General features: G+C 50.4%; 4 protein-coding genes across 8 annotated transcripts; 2 read left to right on the top strand and 2 right to left on the bottom strand.

The window, feature by feature from the left end:
* The first annotated feature begins 3,650 nt into the window (after positions 1-3,650).
* COPS6 (COP9 signalosome subunit 6) lies at positions 3,651-6,350 on the top strand. The gene is made up of 10 exons (XM_079779873.1): positions 3,651-3,763; positions 3,970-4,095; positions 4,302-4,433; positions 4,763-4,851; positions 4,952-5,014; positions 5,328-5,375; positions 5,452-5,566; positions 5,659-5,751; positions 5,836-5,936; positions 6,075-6,350. Exons 1-10 carry the CDS (start codon positions 3,688-3,690, stop codon positions 6,213-6,215), a joined length of 984 nt encoding a protein of 327 aa, XP_079635999.1. The 5' UTR covers positions 3,651-3,687; the 3' UTR covers positions 6,216-6,350.
* A 904-nt stretch (positions 6,351-7,254) lies between these two features.
* Positions 7,255-14,850, bottom strand: MCM7 (minichromosome maintenance complex component 7). Of its 3 annotated transcripts, none has more exons than XM_079779803.1 (15): positions 14,668-14,850; positions 13,415-13,494; positions 12,930-13,094; positions 12,639-12,763; positions 12,384-12,564; positions 11,947-12,084; positions 11,481-11,630; positions 11,189-11,303; positions 10,985-11,116; positions 10,714-10,797; positions 10,028-10,421; positions 9,677-9,760; positions 8,651-8,819; positions 7,796-7,905; positions 7,255-7,624 (listed from the first exon to the last, which is right to left on the bottom strand). In XM_079779803.1, exons 1-15 carry the CDS (start codon positions 14,696-14,698, stop codon positions 7,423-7,425), a joined length of 2,160 nt encoding a protein of 719 aa, XP_079635929.1. In that variant the 5' UTR covers positions 14,699-14,850; the 3' UTR covers positions 7,255-7,422. The 3 variants fall into 3 exon arrangements, with proteins under 3 accessions (XP_079635929.1, XP_079635931.1, XP_079635930.1); XM_079779805.1 differs by lacking the exon at positions 14,668-14,850 and adding an exon at positions 13,967-14,204; XM_079779804.1 differs by lacking the exon at positions 14,668-14,850 and adding an exon at positions 13,732-13,943.
* Positions 14,851-15,022: 172 nt separating this feature from the next.
* On the top strand, positions 15,023-18,786 carry AP4M1 (adaptor related protein complex 4 subunit mu 1; the record flags this gene model as incomplete). The annotated part of the gene is made up of 15 exons (XM_079779859.1): positions 15,023-15,152; positions 15,253-15,341; positions 15,738-15,844; positions 15,924-16,020; positions 16,152-16,262; positions 16,348-16,428; positions 16,633-16,695; positions 16,796-16,862; positions 16,969-17,022; positions 17,149-17,255; positions 17,356-17,450; positions 17,795-17,839; positions 18,082-18,132; positions 18,268-18,379; positions 18,562-18,786. The coding sequence occupies exons 1-15, from the start codon at positions 15,095-15,097 to the stop codon at positions 18,784-18,786; spliced, it is 1,362 nt and encodes a 453-aa protein (XP_079635985.1). The 5' UTR covers positions 15,023-15,094.
* A 389-nt stretch (positions 18,787-19,175) lies between these two features.
* Positions 19,176-26,958, bottom strand: TAF6 (TATA-box binding protein associated factor 6). 3 transcript variants are annotated; one of them, XM_079779831.1, is made up of 15 exons: positions 26,880-26,958; positions 23,617-23,831; positions 23,429-23,515; positions 23,171-23,324; positions 22,903-22,959; positions 22,677-22,796; positions 22,315-22,460; positions 22,129-22,206; positions 21,898-21,999; positions 21,609-21,791; positions 21,276-21,350; positions 21,027-21,152; positions 20,312-20,485; positions 19,847-20,044; positions 19,176-19,582 (listed from the first exon to the last, which is right to left on the bottom strand). In XM_079779831.1, exons 2-15 carry the CDS (start codon positions 23,770-23,772, stop codon positions 19,202-19,204), a joined length of 2,037 nt encoding a protein of 678 aa, XP_079635957.1. In that variant the 5' UTR covers positions 23,773-23,831; positions 26,880-26,958; the 3' UTR covers positions 19,176-19,201. The 3 variants fall into 3 exon arrangements, with proteins under 3 accessions (XP_079635957.1, XP_079635959.1, XP_079635958.1); XM_079779833.1 differs by having other exon boundaries at positions 26,901-26,916; XM_079779832.1 differs by lacking the exon at positions 26,880-26,958 and adding an exon at positions 26,776-26,869.
* Between the last annotated feature and the right edge of the window lie 54 nt (positions 26,959-27,012).

Below are 27,012 nucleotides of genomic sequence, written 5' to 3'. Positions count from 1 at the left end.
GACAGTCTATCATTTCCCAGACCGTCATCTATGATTTCCCATGCCCGCATTTTAAATTGGTTTTTCTCCTGTGAATCTGGCCTTGTGTTAATGTTATTGTTAGTCCAGCTGTAAAAACTCAAGAGTAGAGGGGTGGTATGGGGGTTGGGGACATGATATCCCCCCTCTCCAACAGTTCCATGTAAAAATGCAAATTAAAAAAATGCCCCCGTAAATATTAAAATTTGAAGAAAACATTCCAGCCCATCAGGGAGTTCAGGTGCAGACAAACCTGCACAAGGGATGACAGCGGAAAAGACTCGGGGAAGTTACTGATCCAAGAAAACAGGAGGACCCACTGAATGTTGTAAAATGCTTTAGGGCCACGGTCCGCAAACTGCGGCTCGCAAGCCACATGCGGCTCTTTGGCCCCTTGAGTATGGCTCTTCCACAAAATACCACGGCCTGGGCAAGTCTATTTTGAAGAAGTGGCGTTAGAAGAAGTTTAAGTTTAAAAAAATTTGGCTCTCAAAAGGAATTTCAATCGTTGTACTGTTGATATTTGGCTCTGTTGACTAATGAGCTTGCAGACCACTGCTTTAGGGCATGAGGGCAAGGCTTAGTGGTTCACTCCCTTTTATGCCCTCACAGGAGGAATCCTGGACAGGTTGTTCCCTGTGCAGGGCAGCTGGGTGAGGGGGCAAGTGGGAACTGAAAGTCAGCCTGAGCTCCAGAAGGGACATCCTTTTTTCTTTGAGAATTTATAAGATTTACTCTCGCCCAGCCGGGTGTAGCTCAGCGGTCACTGATTCGATTCCTGGTCAGGGCATATGCCCAGGTTTCGGGCTCGATCCCCAGTGGGGGGCATGCAGGAGGCGGCCAGTCGGTGATTCTCATCATTGATGTTTCTGTCTCTCTCTCCCTCTCCCTTCCTCTCTGAAATCAATTAAGAAAAACAACAACAAGATTTACTCTCTTACCAACTTTCAAATATGCAATACAGTATCGTTAAGTATAGTCACCAGGGTACTAACTCTAATGATGCACTGGGACATATAGCTGTAGGCCCGAGTCATCTCCCACTGCTACCTCTACTGCTCAGGTCCAAGCTGTGGTCATCTCTCACCTGGATTAGGACAATAGCTCCACTTCTGTGCTTCTATGCCCTCTACTGTCTTAACCTCCATCAGCCTGGGTGACCCTTTACAGCCTTGAGCTCAAATCAGATCATTCTGATTCCGTCTGAAAGCCAAAGTCCTAATAATGAGTGGCCCAAGAGACTCTGTCACCTCTCTGATTTCATCTCTTATTACTTTCTCCCTCACTCAGTTCTGGTCATTGACTTTTTGTTATTCTTGGAACACACTAGCAGTCTCCTGCCTGAAGACCTTTGCAATTACTCCCTCTGGAATACTTTTCCTCCATATAGCCTCATATCTTACTCCCTTATTCCATTTCAATCTTCCTTTCCACCACGTAAAATACCACCCCTCCAATCCCTCTTAATATCCTGGTGTGTGCTTATTGTCCGTTTCTTATAACTAGAATGTGAGCTTTATGAAGTCAGAACTTTGTTTTATATAGTGCTGTATCCCCAGCACCTGGAATCATGCCTGCTGCATAGTAGGCACTCCTAAATATCTGTTTTTGTTAAGTAAATGAACAATGAATGGATGGATAATTTATTGACAACACCACTGACTCAAAGTAATTGGTGAGCCAGTCTAGATTATTTCCTGGAGGGCTCTCACTTCAGTCCTCAGTATCTTTTCTTTGCAGACTCTCTGAACACATATTCCCCATCAGTTGTTAACTCCACCCTGTGGAAAGAAAGTTAACAACAAAGTGATGCGTTGTATTTTAGTTTTGTTGGAAGGTAGGAAGAGAATGGTGAGATAGTTGTTTTAACACAATCGCAACTTGAGTTTTTCTTGGTAGTTTTTAGTCATATCTATTTTTGTGTCTGTGTTCCTTCTTACCTGTTTATTTCTTCTTTTTACAGTATTCCCTTTAGCATTTCTTGCATTGCTGGTTTGGTGGTGATAAACTCCCTTTGGTAGTTTTTAATATAATGCACTTTTAAGAAATGCTTAGTAAGTCTTAGGCAGTGTGGCTCAGTGGATAGAGCATAGGCCTATGGACTGAAGGGTCCCAGATTCAATTCGGGTCAAGGGCATGTACCTCAGTTGTAGGCTCCATTCCCAGTCCCCAACCAATCAATGATTCAATTTCAAAGTCATTCATGAATTTCACAATAACCATTGCTTTATGAGTTGTTTAATCACCTGAACAGTGTTTTAAAGGCATTTGAAACAATAAAAAGACAAAGGAGTACTTTAATGTGTGAAACAGCAACACAAATTATTAACACCAGAAAATTCTTGCTTTTCTTTTAGCCTTCAATCTAGTTGAGAAACATTATACTCCTTAGAAGCTGCCTATCATGTAAAAGGGATATATTTTTTTTACCTCATTTTTCCTAAGAGAAGTAAGGCATATATGCTTTTCTTCCATAAATATCTTAGTTGGCTGAGAGGTTTTTTTCCCCTGGGGATTAGAATGAGATAAACTTTTTCTTCACTTTCTCTTGGCCAGAAGACCTCTCTCCCTGCAGGATTTCTCAGGCCCCTTCCTTTGAGGGTTGCTGGCCCTTCAACTTCCCTTTATCCAGGCTCCTATATGGAAAGATTGCTTAATTCACATAAGTCACCATTATCATTGGAAAACATCTCCCTGTACCTGCTAGTTCTGGGCACTAGCGTAGGCTCTGCAGGGTTAAGGAACAGGTCTCTAACTGCTTTACAGAGCTTACACTTTGGGTGAGGTACAGACACATTAAAAGAGCCAATCAGATGGATGTGCTGGGGTAGCAGGAGCGGGGGTAAAGGCAGTGTACACAACGTGATTGCATGGAGAAGTAGGGAGAGGGTTGGAGTAGTCTCTTTGCCAGAGGTGAAACTCATGGAATGGAGAGTGCAGGGAGGGTGGGGAGGGTTAAAAATGCTGAGGATGTTCCGTACTGCAGGTAATACCAGTGTTTGGAAGAAGGAACCAGAGGACATGCAGATGGAGCCACTCAATACCAGGCTCCACCCCACACTATTCATCCATTTATTCAAAAATTATTTAGGTACCCAAGTTTGAGGTACCGAAATGGTTATAGGGTTACAATGGTTAACACAGCAGAAGGCCCTTAAGTGGCAGTGGGGCGTGTGAAAGGAACAGATGTGCGGGGTACTGTGGCTGAAACATGGGGACTAGGGGGCAGAAAAGTAAAGGTCAGGGTCGGCTGGCAGGCAGGGACCAGATTCCACAGGGGCTTGCAAGCCACAGCTAGCAGCTTGAATTTTATTCGGAGGGCAATAACATGACATTTCATTCATTCCGCAACAGGCTTGGGAGCTAGGCTGTATTATCACCATTTCACTGACTAAGGAGAACAGGTGGCAGTGGGGTCCAGTCCTTTGTTCAGGGCCAGCCGCAGCCGAGAGGTGGGGTCCGAGTCTACGAGAAAACCCGTCAGCTCCTGGGCCCTGCGGGGCTCGGGCTTCCCCAGCTGGGAGGGAGGCCAGCCGAGGCCTGACGCGGGAAGGGCCGCTGCAGCCCCGTCAGACCCGCGCGCGCTCGGGGACACTGCACATGCGCCGCTGCCCGACGGAAGCCGGGAGGGGGCGGGGCCGAGGCCGAGGCCGGTGGGCGCGGGGGAAAATGGCGGCGGCGGCGACGGCGGCAGCTGCGGCGAACGGGACGGGTGGGAGCAGCGGGATGGAGGTGGATGCAGCAGGTAACGGGCCCCGCGGGGGCGGCTTCTGGAGACGGCCTTCGGGGTCGTGAAGGCCGCCCTCCTGGATCCTGGAAGGTCAGGAGGGCGGACGGAACATCGACCCCTGGGATAACTGGCGGGAGGGATGTATGGCCCGGGCTCTGCCGTCTCCGGGGAAGGACATGGGGCCTGGCTTCTCACCTTCTCTCCTCTTCCTCCACCCTTAGTCGTCCCCAGCGTGATGGCCTCCGGAGTGACAGGGAGTGTTTCCGTCGCTCTTCATCCCCTTGTGATTCTCAACATCTCAGACCATTGGATTCGCATGCGCTCCCAGGAAGGGCGGCCTATGCAGGGTGAGTGTTAAGCCTAATTCTACAACCTGCTCTGGTCATCTCCCTCAAATAATGGTCTATTTTCCTTCCTTTCCTGGAGCCAATGACCCCCTCGCCCAAATCACCGTTTCCCCGGTACTTGGTTCACACTGACCTCAGACCCTCAGAATATGAGTAGGAAGCTTTAGGATTCCTTACCCTCTCCTATGTGTCCTTCTCTTCCCCAGTGATTGGGGCTCTCATCGGGAAGCAGGAGGGCCGAAATATCGAGGTGATGAACTCCTTTGAACTGCTGTCACACACCGTGGAAGAGAAGATTATCATTGACAAGGAATATTATTACACCAAGGAGGAGCAGTGTGAGAGGGGAATAGAAGTGGGCAGAGGAGTGGGAGAAAAAAAAATGAAGTGGGGAAGATGGAGGAGGTTGGGAAGAAATAAACAGGACATGGGATGAGTACTATGGAAAAGTGAAGACAGAGTAATTGAAGAGATCTTAGAAAAAGAACACATTCAGGTATTCTGCCCCCAAAAAGTAAAGGATGAAAGGATGAAAGGGATTAATTATTCTAAACAGAGCCACGATTTGAGTGGGGAGAGGAGAAGCTGGTGAAAATACACCAGGAGTTTCAAATTAAGGAAGGATGGTTTAAAGAAATACATTGTGCTCTGGCCCCTTCCTCTCCAGTTAAACAGGTATTCAAGGAGCTGGAGTTTCTGGGATGGTATACCACAGGGGGACCACCTGACCCATCCGACATCCACGTCCATAAGCAGGTATACATTGCTCACACATGTGCATGCCGGGTCAGAAAATAGAGGATGAGGGCAGGAAAGATGGGCATTACCACTCTTGTCTATCGTCTTCCTCTTCCAGGTGTGTGAGATAATCGAGAGCCCCCTCTTTCTTAAGTTGAACCCTATGACCAAGCACACGGATGTGAGTACACCGACTCCATGCTCACTTTGTCATGCTTATCTATCCTCATGCTTATCTTTTATCCTCATCGCCTATCTTTTATTGTATGACATCTCTATGGAGTTGAATCTTCATTCTGCCACTTAAGAGCTGTGTGACTTTAGGTTAGTCATTTAACCTCTAACCTGCATTTTCTCATGCGCAAATGGGAATAATACCTCCATCATTGGGTTTGATGAGAAAAATCTAAAGTGAAAGGGCCAAGCCCAATTTTTGGCACAGAGTATAGGTTCAGGTGCATTTAATGTGAGAGCTGTTCTCCATCTCTTTACAGCTTCCTGTCAGTGTTTTTGAGTCGGTCATCGATATAATCAATGGAGAGGTAATGCCCTCCCTTTCAACCCTCAGATCCTGCCCCTGGTGTTTCCTGCTTTTGACTTTCCCTGTGTGCTCCATAGGCCACAATGCTGTTTGCTGAACTGACCTATACTCTGGCCACAGAGGAAGCTGAACGCATTGGTGTAGACCATGTGGCCCGGATGACAGCAACAGGGAGTGGAGAGAACTCTACTGGTAACTGAGGCTGGAGGGGTGTCCTTGGAAGTGGGGGTGGAAGGTGTGGTCACAAGCCTTCTCAACCATGGCCTGTCCTCATTGCCCTGCAGTAGCCGAACACCTGATAGCACAGCACAGTGCTATCAAGATGTTGCACAGCCGCGTCAAGCTCATCTTGGAGTACGTCAAAGCCTCTGAAGCAGGTAGGAGAGGGGTCTCCCTGGCACTCTCCTTTCCTGGTGAAGTGACAATACCCATATTAATGCAGTCACTTTTTGTGCCCTTAGGAGAGGTCCCCTTTAACCATGAGATCCTTCGGGAGGCCTATGCTCTGTGTCACTGCCTCCCAGTACTCAGCACAGACAAGTTCAAGACAGACTTTTATGATGTGAGTGTAAAACCCAGGATGGGGAGGTGGGGCGTAATGCTGTCATTACTGCATGCAGGACATGGGACTCAACTGTTCCCTGGGCATGCTGTGAGGGACCTAGATCCCCTGGGGAACTGGTTCTTTCTGTTCCCTCAGCAATGCAATGATGTGGGGCTCATGGCCTACCTTGGCACCATCACCAAAACGTGCAACACCATGAACCAGTTCGTGAACAAGTTCAACGTCCTCTATGATCGACAAGGCATCGGCAGGCGGATGCGGGGGCTCTTCTTCTGAGAGGGTACTTGAAGAGATGGTGCACAGGGATCCCTGTGTGCTCCATAGGCCACAACTGTTGGCAGAGGGGAGGGGTGCTACACTCCCTTTAGAGAAGCCTGTCTTTAATAAAAGGGGAGCAGTTCCTCAGCACCCCTTTCAGTGGCTCTGTCCTCTTGTTAGGTACCCCACAGATTTCTCAACCATCTTAAAGGAGACCCTTGGTTCCAGCCTTGTGCAGAGGCAGGAATCCCTCTTTATCATCAGCTCTTCTCCATACTTTTCAGTGACTGGGGAGTTCATTGCCACTTGAAGTGACTCCATGTCTGGTCAGGTGGACTGTTGAGCAGGAAACTGCCTGCTTCCATCTACACAATTTGTTGTTTAATGTCTTCCTATAAAAAGGACTACTTTCCCAAACTTAATTCATTTTTTCAGAGTGGAAGGATGAGGGATATTAAGCACATTTCTATTTGGGACAACTGCAAGTCTTGATTCTATGGGCAGTGAATATTACTGAGGTTTCCCATTTGTTGCTAGTTTATTGAATGCTTGCTACACTGGGTATATATTTGCCTGACCTATAGACAGCTCAGCCTGATGAGGCAGAGGTGCTAGTGTTTATACTTTAGAGATGAGGCCAGGTGATAAAAACATGGGGATTGTCCTGTGCAATTACTTGTGCCAGGCATTACGTTTCACATGCCTTCTTTCAGGTCCCTGATTTCCATTACCCCCTGAATAAGACTTTCAAGTAGAAGTTAGGGACTAAGGAGGTGTAATGAAGTGTAGAGGCATTTCAGAAAGAAATGGAGAGGCTGTTTCATTGCTGTTTCCTCAGAACCCGAGTGGCACCTCAATATACACTTGAGCCCAAAGGAGATCCAGGGAAAACAGTTTCTGTACAGTGGGATTCTCATCTCTCACTTCATCCCATGTCTATATGAATGCCTGGCAGGTACTTGACTCAGTGCATTTATGGAGTGGATAAAAGAAGACAAGTATAAAGCAAACAGGATATGCATCTAGAAACACACAATACTTCATTCTAACAAAAGGCAGCAATCTACAAACACTTTATTAGCAAAAGGAATGAAGAAAAGTGCAGCTCAGGAAACAGAAGGGATCCTCCTTTTCCCTCAAGGGCAATTTAGGCCTTTAAAGGAAGGGGGAGGGGAGTTTGCACACACTATGCAGAGTAGACTCCAGCGTCACAAGTGGGTTGGAATCAGACAAAAGTGATCCGAGTCCGGGCAGTATTGACCTGCCAGACATTTAATTCCTCATACTCATCTAGAGCTGCCTGGAATTGGGCAGGTGTGAAACCACGAGATATGCAGCGCTGCTCCGCCTCGGAAAACCGGACACTTCGGCCTTCTGAGACCAACTCACGAACAGTGGCAAATATCACATCTGCTGGTCTTTGGGTCCTGAAGGCAACAAGTGTGGGTGTGTAAGGTCAGGGTACAAACAAGAGCATCCAACATGTCAGAGAATAGTGGTATTGCAATTCTGAAGCCACCATCATACATGTGTCATTGCAGAAGCCACAGGATAAGTGGTCTGCTAAAGGCACTCCTGATTTCCATTAAACCACTCACCTAGCTGTTTGTCCCTTGTCACTCAGTAGTGAGTCCTTTGACATCTCCATTAGCCTTATGGCTTCATTCACATCTTCCTTTTCTACTGTGTCCACCATTCGCAGACGTGCCTAAGGGGAAGGTAGGGACAGATGGGAACAGGAGGAGGGGAGTGGAACAGTCAGGGAACCCCCTTCTGTGTTGCCTACTCAGAAAACCAGTGGAGGCCCCCTCCCCTCCCCTATAAACATCCGCAGTGTGGGGCCGGCACTGTCAGACCGAGACAAGTGCAATGCCCAGGGCAGCGTCCAGCAATTGCCCAAGTCTCCGCCTCTCAACACTGGCCAGTCCCGGTGTTCAGCTGTCCTGCGAGGGAGACTAGACCCTTCTGAATTCCAATGGGCTCCCCCGCACCATGACAGATGGAGCTTGGGGAGCTCAGCCAAGAAAGCGACTGGCAGAGAGGTATCCCTGGGGCTCGGGAAGTGCTAGCTCAGCAGTAGGTCAGGTAATCACACTACCTGCACGAACAGCACTTTGGAGCCCCCAGGACTAAGGTCCAAGATGTGAGGACAGAAATGAAGATTTCTAGCACAGGATCTAGGACATAATGGAATTCACCCCACCCACCCCCATAGTGAGGTTTGAACAGAAAGAAGGCCTTTCCCTCCATGGACGCTGTGCGTGCCCTGCTGGAGCAGCAAGTACCCACAGTGCGGTAGCACGAGAGGACCACTATCTGCACTGTCAGCACTTTAGCCCCAGCAGGGCCTGAGTGGAAGGGAGGCGGCAATGAGAAAGGACAATGTTACTGCAGGCTGCCCAGTAATAGTCAAAACAGATAACCCTCCAGCAGAACAGGAACTGGGCACTCACCAGAGCAGTGGATAGCCGCAGAATAGCCAGCAGAGTTCTGGCAGAAGTATAGGTGGCGTCCTTGCTAGCCCAAGCCTCTCGCCTCATCTCCACATATGCTGCTGTGATATAGTCAGCCAGAGACTCTGGCACTGTGGGATGCTTCTCCCGGCACATAGCTATGTATCGTCTGTGAGTTTGTGAGAAAGCAGAAGAGAGAGATGGAGAGAGGATGCTTTTTCTGTATCAGTTTTCCATTTAAGAAAACTCTTGCCCTAGCTGCTTTAGCTCAGTGGATACAGGGTCAGCCTGCGGTCTGAAAGGTCCCAGGTTCGATTCTAGTCAAGGGCATATGCCTGGGTTGTGGGCTGGGGGACCTGCCGGAGGCAGCCAATCAATGATTCTCATCATTGATGTTTCTCTCTCCCCCTTCCTCTCTGAAATCAACAAAAAAAACCACTCTTGGATTAGGAAGGAATTTTTCAGTAGAAGGAAAAAAAAAAGTGCATTATCTGTGTGGCTTGAATATCACTGATGGGATTTCTTGGTACATCTAAAATTATTTTGATTTTTAAGGAAAATGGCTTATGCATGAGTAAGACAAATCCATTTGTAACTAGAGATGGTCAAGTCCTCTCCTTCTGAACAAGATATGGCTAAAGGGAACAAATATATTTTGTTTGCTTTAAGACAACTGTTTACTTGAAGAGAATAGGTAACAGGGAAGAAAAACCTGAGGGACCACTGGGAGCCCTTTCACAGACCTGTGGAGAACATAGTGGCATCAAATATCCTTGGAGCAGGACCCAGCCTTGCCTAGAATCTGTACCTGCCTCATCATAGGCCAGTGATGTGCAAGATTAGTTCTGATGTGTGTTCTTCTGTGGCCAGCTTGGGGGGGACTGGACTCAATGTTCTCAGACCCAGAACATAGAAAGGGATGGGCAGGGTGGTAGTAAGACTGAAAACTTTCAAGAGACACACAAGGCCCAAGATACTGCCACACAAAGTGAAGCAGACCTGTCCTTCCTTACTCAGCTCTCCTACCTCATAAGCTTCATGTCCAAAGGTTCAAACTGGGCGGGAGGCTGCCGACTGTGCTGGTGTACATAGGTGATATGCTGGGCCAACCTGGGAATAATGGAGGCAAGGAGGAACACTCTTTTTGGTGCTATGCACCCTGTGCCCCAACTCTTATCTTCCTCTTCCCTGGGCTCCATCTCCTCACAGCATGGCAGGGAAAACCATTACCAAGAAATCCTTACCAATGTTTCAGCCCAGACCCATCATTTCCCTAAGAATCGTGGAGCCATTTTCATGAGAATTTGAGGGCTTTCCAATTTCTCCTCCCTCCCAATCATCTAAGATATGTCTCTCTGAGTGTTGAGCTTAATTCACCGTAGGTCATTGTCTCGGTCAGGGCGATCCTGGATTAGCCAGAGAAGGTCAAATCGAGAGAGGAGTGCGGCAGGAAGCTGTATGTTCTGTTCCAGGCTGCGGCGAGGGTTGTAGCGCCCATAGGCAGGGTTGGCAGCAGCCAGGATGGAACAACGGGCATTGAGGGTGGTTAGAATGCCTGCCTTGGCAATGGAGATGGTCTGTTGTTCCATGACCTCATGGATGGCTGTGCGGTCGGCCTCAGCCATCTTGTCAAACTCATCGATGCAGCACACACCCTGGTCGGCCAGTACGAGGGCCCCACCCTCTAAGGTTAGTTCTCCAGTTACAGAGTCTCTCAGCACAGCTGCTGTAAGCCCCACTCCAGAGGATCCGCGACCTGTTGTGTACTGGCCTAAATGGCAGGGTCAGGAAGACAAGAAACAAGCAGACATGTTTAGGAGAAGGGAAAGGAACAAGGAAAAGAGCAATAGGGCAAGGACACAAGTAATGGGGACAGTGAAATGAGGCCTGCACTGATCTAATTTACTTGCTCACCAGGCCTTCCTGGGTAAAGATCTATGGGGTGCTGGCACTATCTCCCTTCCCCAACCCTCTCCCACCTTTCAAACCCCAAAAGAGAATAAATGTGGTGATCCTATTCTTGTCTTCTACATTTACTTCCCTCCCCAAGTCCGATTACTCACTGCGGGGGGCCAGGCGATCAATGTAAGACAGGAGCTGAGACTTGGCCACACCAGGATCCCCCATGAGGCAGATGTTGATGTTGCCTGAAAAAAGAAAGCCCCTGCAACTGTTCTTTTAATGCAAGCTGTCCAACAACAGAGAAAAGTATTTCTGAAGGCTCCCCCACCCCCACACTCAGGATCGTTTCTTCTGATCCATTCTAGTGCCTATGAAGCCAAGATGCCAACTCTTGCCTTCCCTTGTCAGAGCCTCTTCCCCATTTCCTCTTACCCCTGATTTTCATGCCCCGAGGAGACTGGTCCACACCTCCCACCAGGAGGAGCAGCAGGGCCTTCTTTACATCTTCATGCCCATATATTTCTGGAGCAATGGAGGCTGCCAGCTTTTCGTAGAAATCCTCCTCTGAAGGAAAGTGAAAATTAGGAAAAAGAGTGCTAGGAAGAAACATTTCTAGTCTTTTCCCCAGTCCCTCACCTGCAATTTGCCTCAGCTCCTCCCTGCTCAGCTCTCCAGACCCAGACTCATCATCCTCACTCTTACTCATCTTCACAATCCGATGGGCTTCCAGGTAAGTTTCTGAAAGTAAACCCTTGAACAGGAAAAGACCATGATATGAAGTCCACACTCTTCCTTCAGGAAGGAGTTCCCGACAAAACCTTTTGTTCTATTTTGTTTTACTGTTAATAGTTTTCTCTGTGGGTGGGGTGAGAGTGAGTGGGCAAGGGGAAAAAGGGAACATTTCCTCCCTTCAAACCCCCTTTCTTACCTGTACCACCTGTCGGAACCCAGAGCGCAAGATTGGCAAGAAGATACCAGTGACACTGATGTGGTCCCCAGGCTGGGCAATCCGTGTGTTCTCTCCTTCTACCAACACCGTAATGCTACGAGGGATATTTCCCACCGGCACTTGGTCACTCTGGGGGATAAGGGTGCACAGGCAAGGAAAAAGAAACATAAGGCCCTTTAGGATCTAAGCTCCTGCCTAGGGATCCACTCTTCTACTTCTTGACCCACCCTAGCTTCAGACTAGCCAACAGGAATACGGAAGCAGAGATCTCTTTTACCTCTCCCCAGCTCAATCAAAAAGTTTCAGTTAAATATCCCTCCTGCCCTAGGTGACTTCTCTGCCTCACCTCCTCCTCTCCTATTCTTTCTTTCTTCCACTTCATGACTATAGTATTCAAATTGACTCCCAAGCTCCACCTTCCCTGGGCAACACCCCCAAAACTCACATGTTCTTGCATCTTCATCTCCTGGAATTTTATGAATTTGGAGCCACGTGTCTGTAAATATAGTCGCCCTCCTGAACGGTTGGTCTGGCACTCTTGGCTCGGGCACATAATCAGAGGCATGAAAGTGGGAGACTGGATCTAAGATGTAAGAAAGCATCAAAGGAAGTCAGAAGAAAATGAGCCACTTAAGAGTCAGTCACTTGCATCATATTTTCTCATCACGGAACTGTCAAGAACATCTTGAACTATTCTGGGATAACAGTTGACAGACACCAAAAACACAAATGGATGAAAAGACCTCTACATACCAGAAAAACAATGAAAGGTGAACACACAGATGTATTTTACAATAAACAGAGAAAAGGATAAACCTCACAGACAGAAATTCTTACAAAAGACACTAACAAGTGCATTCTTGTTCCCTATTTCATACATACCGGCTGGTAGGTCTCTGCCCCACACTGGTCACAAGTGTAAGTGGCCACCACCATTCTGGGTTTAACTTCAGAGACACGAGTGACGATTCCACGCACAGTTACCAATTTCCCTACAGAGTCAGCCCGCACTTCCCGGATCACACGAGGCTTATTACTACTTGGGCCTTGAAAGTACAGCTCACTGAGAGAGAAAACAGTCATTAGCAAGGTCCTGAAGAACCAATTCCCACCCCTTTCCCCACTGAGATCACTCACAATCTACGCATGAGTTCAGGAGGGTACTGGTTCTGGGGGCTTCGGGCTGCCCCAGGGTCCCGGCTCCGCTGCTCCATCATCAGTCGGTGCTCAATGTAAACATCCAGGACATCTTTATTTACCACCTATAGGCAGAGGAAGAAAGATGGGAAAAATGAGGGGCAGGATGGGGCATAAAGGTCAGCAGGCAGAAACCACTGCCCTCCTTTCTGCTAGCTCAGAACACATTAATATCCGAGAAGCTCCCTGACAGAAAAGTTCCTTGCCCTGAATTTTCTTGCAAACACTCACCTCCCTCTCCTTGTACTGAGGCAGCAGCTCCTGAACAGAATCAGCAAAGAGCCTTGCATAGCGCTTGGTGTTCTCACAAATTGAATCCACCAATTCAGGGTCCTCTTCGGCTATATCATCTAGGTCTATGTACATTGCCACTTGTTCCCGATGAGCCAGTTGAACCTGGGGTGGGGAAGAGTTGGGAAGACCTCAGAGTCAACTTTACTGTGCTCATGCAAGGAACCATCACTGTGAGCTTAGGACAGATTGATTCCAGGTCTCCACAGGGAATAGTGTGGGACAGCAGTACTCACTTCTTAACCCCCAAAAGACAGCTTCCCAACTCCTAAAAACACCTTAATTATCACAAACGTAGTATCAAATCACTTACCAAGTATCAGGTACCGCACTAAACACATGTCATTTATAGACAAATGTACTTGTTAAAATAAGCCAGGCCACCTTACAGCTCAAGGTGCCATTCCCTCCAATCTTAGACTTACCAACTGGTTCCCATACTTGAACTGCTTCTTGCCAAACTCGTCATCCTGGTAAAACTCTTGTAGGAATTTCTTCACTTTTTCTATAATGTAAATGTAAAATCATGATGATCAACCTTCCTTTCTTTCAGATACCTTTTTGTAAACGCGACAGAAATTCAAGAAACCCACTCTTGTTTAAGTGACTAATTAGTTATATGAACATTTAAATCACCCCACCCACCCCACCCCACATAATTCTCCCCAAACTGGGCAGAACTCCTTTTCACAAGTCTGTTTTTATCTAAAGAATAAGGGTCACTTGGCAGTTGAAAAATTACCCAACACCCTCCCTCTGGGTAATTTCAGTGTCTGCCTTCGTTAGAAGTCTCAGTGCCCGTTCCCAAAGGCCTCCCAACTCCCAGCAGCAAACTCAAGTCTCAAGGTTCTCAGCCTTTCTTCCATAATTATCATCCCCCGTTTTCTTTCGGTCCCCTAAACCTATGCCACTAGTCCCATCCTCCACCCCACCCCCTCTACCGCCACTGCTTCCGCTCTTAGTAAACAAAGAAGCACATGGGCCCAGATGCTGCCGCTTCACGGCGCGGGATTCCTCCGCCCATGGGGAGCCGATCCGGCAATTGGCCAGCTGGTCCAGGGCCACTCCGTCGTCCCCATCTTGGCTCCATACTACCTCCTCTAAGACTCGCACTAAAACCCCTAATTCCAGGCACGCCCCTGCTCTCGGCAGCTCTCCCGGAGGCTACCGCGCGGAAGGACACTGTTTACACACGGAGCTCCCTCCTAGGCGTCGCGCAACTTCCGCCCGCCTTCACTTCCGCTTGTAGGTTGGACTAAAATGGCCAATCCCCGCGCGCAGCGGCCCAGGTCAGCCCGCCCCCGGGGCTTCGATATCCCGGGAAGACGCGGCTACTTCAGAGTGCTTAAGCGCGCGGAAGGTAGCGGGGCGAGGGGTGCCCGACTCTACACCCTAGGAAAGACCTTCTGAGGTCCGGGTCTCTCCATGCGTTACCGTCTCCACTCGAACCCCCAACGGGACTATCCGCCGCCCCCACTCTTTTCCCGAACACCATCACTAGCTCTTCTCCGACCTCGGGTCTCCGCGTGCCTCCCAGGCACCGTGTGCCTTAGCCACGCCGCCTCTGGACCCCGGCTCTGGCCTCGCGCGCCGAGCGGCGGTCCCCAGCTCACATCAACAGGTGCTGGCCGGGAGAGTTCCCGCGCCGGACGCCCCTCCCAAGCTTGCAAACCCTCACCTTTCTCCAGCGCGTAGTCCTTAAGTGCCATCGCTGCTGAGGACCGTGCAGCAGCAGTTGGAGCGCTCAGAGTTCTCACTCTCCCCTAGCAGCGATCGTTCCCGCTGCAGACTGTGGCAGACCAACCGAAATTGGCGCGAAACGTCGCCCAACACGTGACCGGCGCAGCCGCGTATGGGCCAATCTGATAAGAGGACTTCTGTCCCGCCCTCTCGCCGCGGGCCCAGCCTCGACCAATCACCAGGTGAACTTGGGCTGAGTGACGGGGAAGCGGCGAGAGTTAAGAAAGAGACAGGTTGGGAGGGGTGGGGCAGGCGCCGGATTTCCCGCGTCAGAGGAGAATCGGTCTTAAAGGGCCAGCCTACACGCGTCCCTTTGTTCGGGGCTGCCGTCCGTTTCCTCTCCTTGTCCACTCTGCAGAACGGCCATGATTTCCCAGTTCTTCATTCTGTCCTCCAAGGGGGACCCACTCATCTACAAAGACTGTATCCTTGACCTACGAGTCCAGGGGGGAGGCTGGGGTAGGAGTAGTGTCCCAGAGCTAGCTTGTGTCTCCGGGTCCTTAGCTGTCCTTCAACCTGTCAGTCCGCGGGGACAGTGGCGGCCGGGATGTGGCCGAGCTCTTCTACCGGAAGCTGACGGGACTGCCTGGAGAAGAGTCCCCGGTTGTCATGGTAACCAAAGGGGGGTTGGAGTGATATTCTGGCAGGTTCGGGTGGAGGGGACGCTTCCTCCCACTCGGGCCTGTGTCCTTGAGAGCTTCCCATTGGGGTGGGGGCCGTGCATTCCTCCAAATAATATTAAGGAAAGTTTATTGAGCGCTAACAATGTAGCAGGCACAGCTCCTCACATGTCTCAATCCTCAGCACCTCTGAGGAAGGAACTCGCATGAAGTCCACTTTACACTTGGGGAAACTGGGCCCTTGGGAGGTTTCTAGTTCGCCCGAGGTCGCACTGCTAGGCAGTTGGGGAATCAGGGTACCAGCTAAAATCTCCCGGGCCCTTAAGCCCAACTCTCTTCCTGACGTTCCCCCCCCCCCCCCCCCCCCCCCCCCCCGCTTCTGCCTCAGCACCACGATGACCGTCATTTTATTCACATCAGACACAGTGGTCTCTATTTGGTGGCCACGACTTCAGAAAACATTTCTCCCTTCAGCCTCCTAGAGCTGCTCTCTCGGTGAGGAGGGCAGGGCTGGGCAGCTGGGGGTTGGGGTGTGACAGGAGGAAGAGGTGCACACTCCATTCTTTTTCCTCAGGTTAGCCACCCTCCTGGGCGATTACTGTGGCTCCCTGGGAGAGGGGACCATCTCCCGCAACGTGGCTCTTGTCTATGAACTCCTGGATGAAGTGTTGGTAAGGTTCAAAGACTTCCTTCATTGTCCCTGTTCCCTAAAGGTCTATTCCTTGATTGTGAGGCTAAGTCCACTCCATTTCACATCTTTTCCCCACTGGCCACCCTAGAACTGTTCTTCCTCCGTCTGTAGGATTATGGCTATGTACAGACCACATCCACAGAGATGCTGAGGAACTTCATCCAGACTGAGGCTGTGGTCAGCAAGCCCTTCAGCCTCTTTGATCTCAGCAGCGTTGGCTTGGTGAGTAGAGGGAGAGAGGACCAGGAGGGAGAAGGTTTGGCAGGGGTTGTCAGACCTTGAGGATGATGGTTTGGGTGCTTTGCAGTTTGGGGCTGAGACACAACAGAGCAAAGTGGCCCCCAGCAGTGCAGCCAGCCGCCCAGTCCTGTCCAGCCGTTCTGACCAGGTGAGGGAGACTAAACAGGTTCAGACCCCCTGATTTTGTTTTAGGGGAATCCCAGAATCCAAGTTCCCTGCTTATCTTTCCACCTCTCCTAGATGTGGATAACCCAGTCCCTTCCTATACCTCGTGTCCCCAACCCTGGCCCTAGCGTCCACTGCTCTGTCCACTAGTCAGCCCCCAACTACTCAAATGCCCTCTCTTCCTCAGAGCCAAAAGAATGAAGTGTTTTTGGATGTGGTTGAGAGACTGTCCGTACTGATAGCATCTAATGTAAGTTTGGGCCCCCAGCCCTGGAGCTGAGGACAGATAGTATCTGGCAAACACATTTGGGGAGGTCATCTCTGGGCATTAACCTCTCTGCCACTCTCAGGGCTCACTGCTGAAGGTGGATGTGCAGGGAGAGATCCGACTCAAGAGCTTTCTTCCCAGTGGCTCTGGTGAGAAGTCTGCAGGTTGGGCCTAGGGTTGGGTTTGGGACAGACTTCTTGGTGGGGTTTGTGGTGCTATTTGGTGGCCTTTTCTGATGTCCTTTTTTTCTGACAGAGATGCGCATTGGCTTGACAGAAGAATTTTGTGTGGGGAAGTCAGAACTGAGAGGTGAGAAATAAGTAGGTCTTTCTCTCCTACCAGAAGTTTCATGGAGAGAAGTTAGAGACAGATCCCTACCCCATCCCTGCTCTTCTCTCCCAAAATATGGGTTAGCAGAGGAGTCTTTCTTTCTAGGTTATGGGCCAGGAATTCGGGTGGATGAAGTCTCATTTCACAGCTCGGTGCAACTGGATGAATTTGAGTCTCATCGAATACTCCGCTTGCAGCCACCTCAGGGCGAGGTCAGGATGGGCTGGCCTAGCGTATTCCATCTACCCAAGGGAAGGGAGGCAGTTCAGGTGTGAGGGCACCAAACTGATCTCTGTTTCTCCCTCATCTTAGCTGACGGTGATGCGGTACCAACTCTCAGATGACCTCCCCTCCCCACTTCCCTTCCGGCTCTTTCCCTCTGTGCAGTGGGACCGAGGCCCAGGCAGGTGAGACCATTTCCAGTTCTAGAATTTCTCTGGAACCCAAGTCAATAGGTAGATTTATTGGGGAGGGATGGTGGTTAGTGGTATAGGTTACAAATTAGAAAAAGGCACCCTCCCCCCAAGTGGACTCAGCCCCATGAACACTAGTGACTAATAGAGTCGAGTAGATTTCAGCCCTTCTCTCTCCTTCCTTCAGTACATGTCTGGGGGCTGGTGAGATGCCAGTAGGCTATGGCTAGAGCAAGCATGTCAAACTCTCGGCCAGTGGGACGCATGCCTCGTTTGCATGCCGGCCACGAGTTTGACATGCTTGGGCTAGAGTAATGGTATTGTATCCTCTCATCCAGGCTCCAGGTTTATCTGAAGTTACGATGTGACTTGCCCCCAAAGAGGTATGAGTGGGGTAGCCAAGACTAGTTCAGCTATGGGGAGTAGGAGAAAGGGCCCAGATAGATACCTGTTGCTATGGCTTTCAGATGCAGCCACCAGCCTAGGAATCAGTTTAGTTAGAGGCTTGGGAGTTTGGGAAGGGGGTGGGGTGGCACTTGTGCTGAATTCCAGCTGTGACATTAATGAAGCACGGAGACAAGTCATTACCTTTCTGGGCCCGACACTGTTCCTTTCATGTTTGCAGCCAGGCTCTCAATATCAGGCTTCATCTTCCCCTGCCTCGAGGGGTGGTCAGGTTAGTGTGTGTGCATTATGGTTTTACCAGCTTCCCTGGACAACAGGATGGCACTGGGAGGAGAGTATACATATACTGTGGGGGTGGAACTGGCCTGCCCCTGCCGGCTGAGCCTAGCATCTTCCCAAACTCCAGCCTGTCCCAGGAGCTGAGTAGCCCAGAGCAGAAGGCAGAGCTGTGTGACGGAGCCCTTCGCTGGGACCTGCCTCGTGTGCAAGGAGGCTCTCAGCTCTCAGGCCTTTTCCAGGTATCAGCTGCTGATTCTCTAAGGCCCTCCTCTCCCTCCTCCATTTTCAGTCCCAACTCCTCTCTCTTAATCTAGTGGCTGCATTGTTCTCACCAATATAGTCACCTTCCTGGCCCCGGGGCTCCCCTGCCCACCTTCCTCTCTGTCTTCAGCACTCATGCCTCTGCCTTTATCCCTCACAGATGGAAGTCCCAGGTCTGCCTGGGCCCCCTGGGCAAGGACATTCCACCTCAGCCCCTCCTCTGGGGCTGGGCCCTGCGAGCCTCTCCTTTGAACTTCCCCGGCACACGTGCTCCGGCCTCCAGGTTCGCTTCCTCAGGCTGGCATTCAGACACTGCAGCAATGCCAACCCCCACAAGTGGGTGCGACACCTCAGCCACAGTGATGCTTATGTCATTCGGATCTGAGGCTCCCCAAACAAGGACATGGGCAGAAAGGATGGTGGCCTGTGGTTCAGGAGGACGATACTGTCTTCTCCATCTTCTGGCCTGTGGTAATGGATCTGGCTGGAAGAGACCTAAGTCCTAGAGACCACGAGGGCTCAACAGGTTAGATCCTTCCATTGTATCGGACACAGGAAGGACTGAGGTGAATCAGAACTTACAAATCAAACTTTTATTATGAGCTGGCTGTACAATATCTAAAAAGGAAGGTGAGGGAAGCAGATGACTACTTCCTTCCACCATGCGCGCGCGCGCGCGCGTGTGTGTGTGTGTGTGTGTGTGTGTGTGTGTGTGTGCGCGTGTGTGTGTGTGTGTGTGTGTGTGTGTGTGTAGAGAGAGAGAATCTTGGGAAGAGAAGATTGGCAGTTGTGTGACAGCATCAAGGGGCAGGCTGAGGCGAGCCAGATCCAGGGGGCTGGGAGCCATTAGCCTTTGGAGTCCCTGGAGCTGGAGGGGGGCTATCTCCAGCTTCCTGTTTTCCCCCACAGAGGGCACTGCCCCCAAGTGGGGAAGGGGCTGAGGATTGGGGGGGGACCGGGGAAGGGTGGGAGGTGGGGCCTCCTTTGCCATCCCCTGTTGGGGGAAGAGAGACCACTATGTACTTCTGGACACTGCCGGGGCCAGAGGGGGCAGTGCTGGGGGGTGCAGCTGTGGCAGTGGAGACCAGCTTGACAATGGGCTGCACACTGGGGACCGTGGTAGTGACAGGAGAGGTGGTGGTGGAGCCTGAGCCAGGGGCTGAGGTGCTGAGGGACAGGACCTGGGGGAAGAACGGAAAGTCAGTGTCGGTTATCTTGCATCCTCACTACTCCCCAGACCTGGGGGAACACCTCACTTGCTCCAACCAAATAATTAGTCCTCTGATTCATCCTCAGGGGGAGAAGCTGTGGCTTTGGGGCCCTGGGAAGTGCTCCTTCTAGCTCCTGTTTTGGGCCCAGAGGTGACTGGGCTCTACTCTGGGGCCTCTCAGGACAGCATGGTGACATGCCTCCCATCATCCCTGGTCCCGTAGGGCTCTACATACCTGTTGGGTGGATGAGGCACTAGAGGACGATGACATTACAATAAACTTGGTTGGAGGAGGGGAAGGCTGAGGTGGAGCAGCAGCTCGTGCAGACACCAGTGTCTGGACGGGCAGTGCAATGGAGCCAGGGACCTTCAGCAGGCCAGGGGTCCGAGGGCCAGGTTGAGGGGCCTGAGAAAGGGTCAGCGTGGGTCGGGGCTGCAGGAGGAAGAGGCAAGAAGAAAATGTCAACGTCTAAGAAAAAGGGCTCGTCTTGCTTCTGAGTTGGTCTCACTGGGGTGGGGGTCTAGCTGCCTCCAAAACTTTTGACTCAGAGGGCCCTGGGTTTTAAAAAAATTCGCGCTCAGCATGGGCATGCCTGTAATTCCACATCCCCATGCAAACTAGGTCTCTGTCTCCCCCTCGTTCTTCTTCATTCCTCCTCTCCATTTGGTCACCCCTCCTCCTCCCTGGACTGTCACTGACCTGAGTGATGGTCAGAGTGGTCCTGTTGACCTGTTGAGCCTGCAGAGCAGCTTGAGCCCGGGCCTTGACCACATGGGAGCAGAGGAGGGGTCCAAGGGACCCAAATTCTGCCCGATAGGCATCCTGATTGTCAGGTGGTGGGCGCAGCTTTGCCAGAACAGGGGCACAGTGCTTCTGTAGAGATAAAGCAAAAAAAAAAGCAGGTAGGAAGAGGGCTGGGATTCTCAGAAGTATGGTGAAGGCTTGAAAAAGGATATTATCATTTCAGTATGTTCTTGTTGAAGGCCAAACTGCTGGCATAGCAGTGTTTTCTTCATAAGAAAACATAGGCGCCAATTGGTGTGAACAGAGAACATGCTAAATACCCTGGTAACACCTGAGAGGTAGTTTTGGTCCAGAGGGCATTTGCCTTACACAGAATGGGCCACAGTGATGCAGAAGCATGAGGGTAGTGCAGTCTGAAAGCCTTGGGAGTTAACACCTCTTATTTATTTAACTCCTTTGTGCCTCAGTCTTTTCCATCTGCTAAATAGTATTGGACTCTGAGGTTGCTCTGAATATGAGGCAAATATGGGATAAATGAATAAAAGACCACATTCTTGCTAAACATTGTGTGTGTGTGTGTGTGTGTGTGTGTGTGTGTGTGTGTGTGTGTTTGGTGGGGAGGGAGGATGAGTGGGAAGAAGCTGGGGGAGGGCATGGGGGCTCTGGTCACCAGGAGGAGGCTCTGCACGTGGTCAGCTCCAATTCGGTCAATGTTGCTCAGCACAGGGCCATCCAGGACACTTCGGATCCGCTCCCCCTCCTGCTGCAGCCGTGGCAGAATCAGAGTTTTAATCACCTGTTGGAAAGGAAGGGGAGAAGCCAGGGCCTTGGGTCACCACAGTCTCCCAGGTGGTAGGCTATTGCCCACTATGACCTCATGATGCCTCCCTCCCCCAGTGCTTCCCCATTGGGGCCTGACATCATGTCCCAGCTCGGCCAGGCCTGCGATGGAGCCATAACGTGTAGTCCATGGAGTCTTCTCGTCCACCCAGCTCTGTAAGGGGATGGAAAATGAATCCAGGTAAATGGGCCTGAAAGCCTAATTGGTAAGGACCCAAGTCTCAAACACACTTTCCTTGTAGATCATTAAGACATTACAGATATACATGGCATACGGCTCAAGTCCCATTCCCAATCCCTCTGCCCCTTGTTTTCAATCCCCCCCCCACAACTGACCCACCACTGCTCACTGTCCTGGTGACAACCCTGAGGTAGAGATGTGAAAGGGCTTACGTTCCTTGTTCTGGCTCACCTTGGTGAAGGTCTTGGTGATCCGGGACTGGATGTTGTTAGTGGTTGTGCTGAAATGCTTGCAGATCTGGGCCACCAGGCGGGCAGCAAAGTCCCGGAGTGCCCAGTGATTGTCCACATCTGGCCTCAGACACAACTGTCTGCTCACGATGCAGGTCATCACAGCTGGAATCAATTCATGCACCTAAGAGAGAAGTGATAAGGCAGCTAATTATGATAACTGGCTTCCTGTTGGTGGCAGTGAGGTCTCCAAAGCCTGGGATAAGAGGTGGGTAGGCAGGACCACTCACGTATTTTTCTAGATACAGCGTAGGGTTGTCCATCAGTGCCTTCACCATGCGCATCAAATAGATGAGCAGGGCCAGGTTGTTCTGCACCACGTTCACACGGACCTACAGGAGGGAGAAGTGACAGGGCAGGGAGACACTTTAGATGAGCTTCCCCTGCCAGCTCCTCACCCCCTGGAACCTCATTCTAGGGCCTTGACCACACGGGAGCAGAGGAGGGGTCTGAATCCTCACCCCCTCTGAGATGAAGGTGCTGAATCGCGGCAGCATCTGATAGAGCCCTGGGTCTGTTGCGATGCTCTGAAGGGCTTCCTGTGGGAGGAGGGGAATGAGTGAGGTGGGGGCAGATACCATGGGAAGAATTGGTGAGGCCTCCAAGAGAGGGGGTCTTGCGGTAAAGGCAGGGTGGTGGGGCCTCACCGCTCTCTTGGCTTCACATGACCCCACACAGGCTTCAGTGATCTCCTTGTAGTACAGCTGCTGCTCCACGGACAACTCATGGATACTTCGGGGCTTTAATCGAAAAGGGCCCCCCTCCAGGAGGGGTGGTGCCTTCTTCTCTTTCCCTGTGTAAATTGGGAAGATGGGCTTGAAAAAGAAAGCTCCAGAAGAGGCCTTGGAATCAGAGAAACCTTGACCCTCTACACACCTACCCAGGGAGACCTGGCTTCCCTTACGCTGCGTGATCCCTTCTGGGGCTTTCTGGCTGACCTCACCAATTCACCAGTGACTATCTGGCTTTGGGGAAAGAGCCAGAAGAGGCCTGGCCTAGCAGGACTGACCTTTGCCATCAGCTGGAGCAGCCCCTTGACCTTTGCTTTTCAAGGGTCCATCTTCCTCCTGGCCTGGCTTTGCTGACTTCAGGGGTTCTGTGGCCTCAGCCTTCTGCTGCTCTTTGGGAGCTGGTGGGAAAGCAGTCAGTTGCAAGAGTGTTGAGAGAGATAGAAGAAGGTGGGGGAGGAGGGAGAAGGGAGAGGCAGAGGGGTGAGCTCTGGGCAGGGAGGTTACCTGGAGGTGGGTTCTCTGGGATAGCTGGCTGGCAGCCTTCAATGCTCAACCAATGAGCTGTGAGGAAGGAAGGTATCAAGTTGACTGCTGGACATGAATGCTAGGGAGTCACTCCACACTAAGGAATGTGGGTTTTCATTCCTGTTCCCACTTCCTGCCACTCACCAGGGATCTCACACTGAGGGTTTCATCCTTGTGAGTCTCCTTAAACCCGTAAGCATTGCCCCTCCTTTCCTTGCCCTGCCACCCCGCTCTCCTTTCCCCCAACCTTTGAGGCAGACGTCCAGGGGCACCCGGGGCAGAGGGGTATTGATGATGTCACTCAGGTCAACCTCCTTCTCCTCATAGAAGTAGAGTTCCCGGCCTCCACCAGAGGCGAACCGGAAAGGAATGAACTCTTGAGCATGGAAGCCATACAGTGGCTATCTCAGGGGAGAGGGAGAGAAAGACAGCAGGATGAGAAGGGGGCCCATGGAAGGACTGTTCTCACCGCCCTGCCCATCTCAGTCCTGTGTGTCCCAATCACCTCAACATTCTTTAGCTTCAGTGCATAGTCAATGTCACTGGTGGTGAGCTTCTGCCGCTTCCCCATGTGCATGAATTTTAAGGCATCCTGGGGTGGGAGAACAAATGTCAGCCTGAGACCCCGAGGAAGAAGAGGGCCTGGGCATCCTCCTCAATACAATGCAGGACTGGGTAGAGGGGCCAGATTACCTGTGCAATCTCCTTGATGCGGTAACTGACTTCATCTGTCAGCAGCTGACAGGTTTCTTCCTGAATCTGGGCGATGCCCATTGATTCGGCCACCACCTTCATTGACTCCGAAGGCAGCACAGTATTGCTGAGTTTCAGCTTCTTCTCCTCAGCCATTCTGGAGCTCTTCCTCCCTCCTCTGAAGGATGATGCCCCAGGGTGGAGAGATGGAGACCCTGGCAGGGGGATGGGGTGGGCAGAAGAGATAAAAAGAAATGTGAGACCCAAAGTAGAGGGGCTGTCTGCTTAGGAGAGGCCACAACAAATGGAGGACAATAAGGATGTGAGGAGGGAAGAATTCGTGGGACCTTCTGTCCATCCCCACATGAGTCAGCATTGGGCGTAACAGAAGGAGGTAGCAATTCGATCCAGTTCAACATAATTTATTGAGCTCTGATTCTATGCCAGACACTATACAAGTGAGGTATATAGGAATGATCTTGACCCTCAATTTAAATACCAGTCCTAGCATTACTGTGCTGTGTTAGTAGGACAGGTTACTTAAATTGTCCCTGGTTTGGGTTTCCATATTTCCATAAAATATGGAAAACACTTTTTTCCTAAGGTTGTTTTACGCATACTTTCATCTCTTTTATCCCTTCTTGCATTATTACTTGACACAAATACAGTACTGGTTAAATACCCACCCTGAGCCTATATTCTTGTACAATTCAATATGATGAGAAAAATACACAACCATCATGGCTAATTACCACTTTAAATTCATGGCCATAAACTTCAAATGGGCCCTTATCCTGCCCGACAAGCATACTATAACTCAATGCACTCGGTCTCCCTCGGTCCTGTGTGACAACCTTTCTCCTTCCTCACCTTTGGCCATCAGAAGGGACCTCCAGACTCTCACCATGTCTGCCCACCAAGTAGCACTGGTAACCACATACCCTGCCTTCCCACATGTTACTGTAGAGAAACGGTTCATGCCTGTCACCACCTCCAACATTGTTCCAGTGTTTCTCCCATCTCCCGCTATCATCAATTTCTCAACCTACCAGATCATTTCCATCAGCCTACAAAATGCAGTTATTTTTCCTAGCTTAAAAACAGCCTTAAAAAGGGAGGAAATTCTGACACATGCTACAACATGAATGAACCCTGAGGACATTATGCTGACTGAAATAAGCCAGTCACAAAAAGACAAATATGGTATGGTTCCACTTGTGTGAGGGTCTTAAAGTAGTCAAACTCAGAGTCAGAAAAGTATGAATGGTGGTTGCTAGGGGCTGGAGGAGGGGGAATGGGAAGTTATTGTTTAATAGGGACAGAATTTCGGTCTTACAATGGGAAAAGTTCTGGAGATGGACGGTGGTGATGGTTACACAACAATGTGAATGTATTCAATGCCACTAAACTACACTTAAACATGGTTAGGATGGTGGGCTTTATGTGTATTTTACCAAATTATACATTAAAACAAACCTTTTACTTCACTTCCTCTATATGTTATACCCCATTTTTTTCTCCTCCTTGCAATTAAACTCCCTCAAAAAGTTGTCTTAATTTTGTTTCTAATTCTCCTCTCCTCTCTTGAACCTACTCCAATCAGGCTTTTGCCCCTCTAGGTCCCTGAAACTTTCAAGGTCATGGATGACTTCACATTGCCAAATCCAAGGCCCTCTCTGTCCTCATCTTCTTTCACCTCAAAGCAGTACATAGCATAGCTGACTACTACCTTCTGAAAACTTTTTTTTTTTTACTCCACTGTGGCACCAACCTCTGGTTTTCCTCCTACCTCACTGGCCATTACCCCTCAGTTTCCTCTTCTGGTTCTTCCTCCTCACCTGCTTAAGTTAGAATGTCCTAGACTAAGTCCTTCTTCTTCTCTGGCTACACTTACTTACTTGGTGACCACAACCTCTCTGTTTTCAGTATCACTAATAGGGTGATGATGGCCAAATTTATATCCCAGGCCCAGAGCCCGCATCATCTATAACCTGGATAACTTCAATAGCCTCCTGAGAAGCTCTCCCGGCTCCCCCCTTGCTCTTTACTTCTACTCCCAACACAGCAGCCAGAGTGATTGGGTCATTGTTCAAACTCTGTAATGGCTCCCCATTTACCATCCAGTAAAATCCAAAATTCTTATTATGGTCTACAAGGCCCTCTTCTGCATTACATCTCTGACCTCCTTTCCTTCCTCTTCCAGCTTGATCCAGCTCCACTGTCCTCCTTGCTGTTCAAACCTGATAGACCTGCTCTTGCTTTATGGCCTTTGCTATTCCTTCTGCCTGGAATGCTCTTTCCCAGATGACAGTTTGACTGCCTATTTCCACCACCCTATTTAATACCACACTCCCCCCCCATCCTCCCCCCCCCCTTGGCATTTAACATCTAATATATATTGTTAATCATCTTATCGATTACCACCACACCTCCTCCTCCTGCTCCGTATGGACAGAGATCTTTGTTTATTATGTTCACTGATGTGTTCCAAGTCAGCAGACTGTTGCCTGAGACACTGTAAATATTCAATATATATCTGAATAAATGAACGAACTGTGAGGGTTAGAGATCTAAGTGCTCAATACATACTCGGTACCAGTATTACCAAGATGAACAAGTACAGACCCAACCTTGGAATCCACTGTTTGGCCAACAGGAAAGGGGCTCGCTTAAAGCTGGTATGAGGAAAACTGATGTCAAAAGTGTTTAGGACTGACTGCGGGATGTCGGTGGGGGCTGGTGAGGACGTGCTGAAGGCGTGAGAAGATGGAGACCAAAGAGAATTTGGTTCTTCTCAAAACATCCCAGCTCTCCTCCGCTTTGGTAAGTCTTATTTGCCGGGAACACATTTATTCAACACCTCCTCGTACTGTGCCTGGAGCCGGTGTACAAGAAGCGGTCGTGTCCCCGTGTCCTGGAGAACTACTAACCCATCAACACCCTGCCAGAAAAAGCTCAACACCCGACAGCCCCTCGGGCCAGTGGAGTCGGCAGAAAGGCTTCACAGAGCATTAACTGGAGCTAGAGCCAACAGGAAAACGGGTCGAAGGTCCCCAGGCCATGGGTCCAGCTCGAAAGGAGCAGAGAGCCCACCTCATCCCCCATCATCCCTCCAATGCAAACACACAGAGTCCCCACGCGTACGGACACACAACCAACCGTCCTCGTCCTGGTCCCCACACAGGCCCGTCAAGGGGTCTAGGCCATGGTACCACTCGACCCCCTCCCGCCAGCCGAGCGCCCCAGGCACGAAAAACTCTCACCGCCGCCAAAGCGCCGCTCACCCGGCGCTCGGCGCCATGTTGGCCCGCCCCCTCCCAGGAGCCGGTCCTGGCAGAGAAAAGGAGCAAGTCCCTACCCTTTCTCTGAGCAGGAATAAGTTCTTTAGACTCACGG

The sequence above is a fragment of the Cnephaeus nilssonii genome (genome assembly GCF_951640355.1).
Source record: "Cnephaeus nilssonii genome assembly, chromosome: 2".
Lineage (NCBI taxonomy): Eukaryota > Metazoa > Chordata > Mammalia > Chiroptera > Vespertilionidae > Cnephaeus > Cnephaeus nilssonii.
The sequence above is the reverse complement of the archived record's forward strand: the minus strand, read 5'-3'. Positions and strand labels throughout refer to the sequence as shown.

Bases quoted from the DNA above. Each gene is read 5' to 3' on its own strand.
- COPS6 (XM_079779873.1), top strand. From the start codon at position 3,688: ATGGCGGCGGCGGCGACGGCGGCAGCTGCGGCGAACGGGACGGGTGGG. The intron at 4,852-4,951 runs GTATACATTGCT...TTCCTCTTCCAG, and splicing joins ACATCCACGTCCATAAGCAG to GTGTGTGAGATAATCGAGAG. The intron at 5,752-5,835 runs GTAGGAGAGGGG...TTGTGCCCTTAG, and splicing joins CGTCAAAGCCTCTGAAGCAG to GAGAGGTCCCCTTTAACCAT.
- MCM7 (XM_079779803.1), bottom strand. From the start codon at position 14,698: ATGGCACTTAAGGACTACGCGCTGGAGAAAG. The intron at 13,095-13,414 runs GTAAGTCTAAGA...TCCCCACCCCAG, and splicing joins TCAAGTATGGGAACCAGTTG to GTTCAACTGGCTCATCGGGA. The intron at 11,117-11,188 runs GTGAGGGACTGG...ACTTTCCTTCAG, and splicing joins GGAGCTGAGGCAAATTGCAG to AGGAGGATTTCTACGAAAAG.
- TAF6 (XM_079779831.1), bottom strand. From the start codon at position 23,772: ATGGCTGAGGAGAAGAAGCTGAAACTCAGCAATACTGTGCTGCCTTCG. The intron at 21,792-21,897 runs GTGAGTGGTCCT...CTTCTCTCTTAG, and splicing joins CGCTGTATCTAGAAAAATAC to GTGCATGAATTGATTCCAGC. The intron at 21,153-21,275 runs GTCAGGCCCCAA...CCTTTCCAACAG, and splicing joins TGGCCGAGCTGGGACATGAT to GTGATTAAAACTCTGATTCT.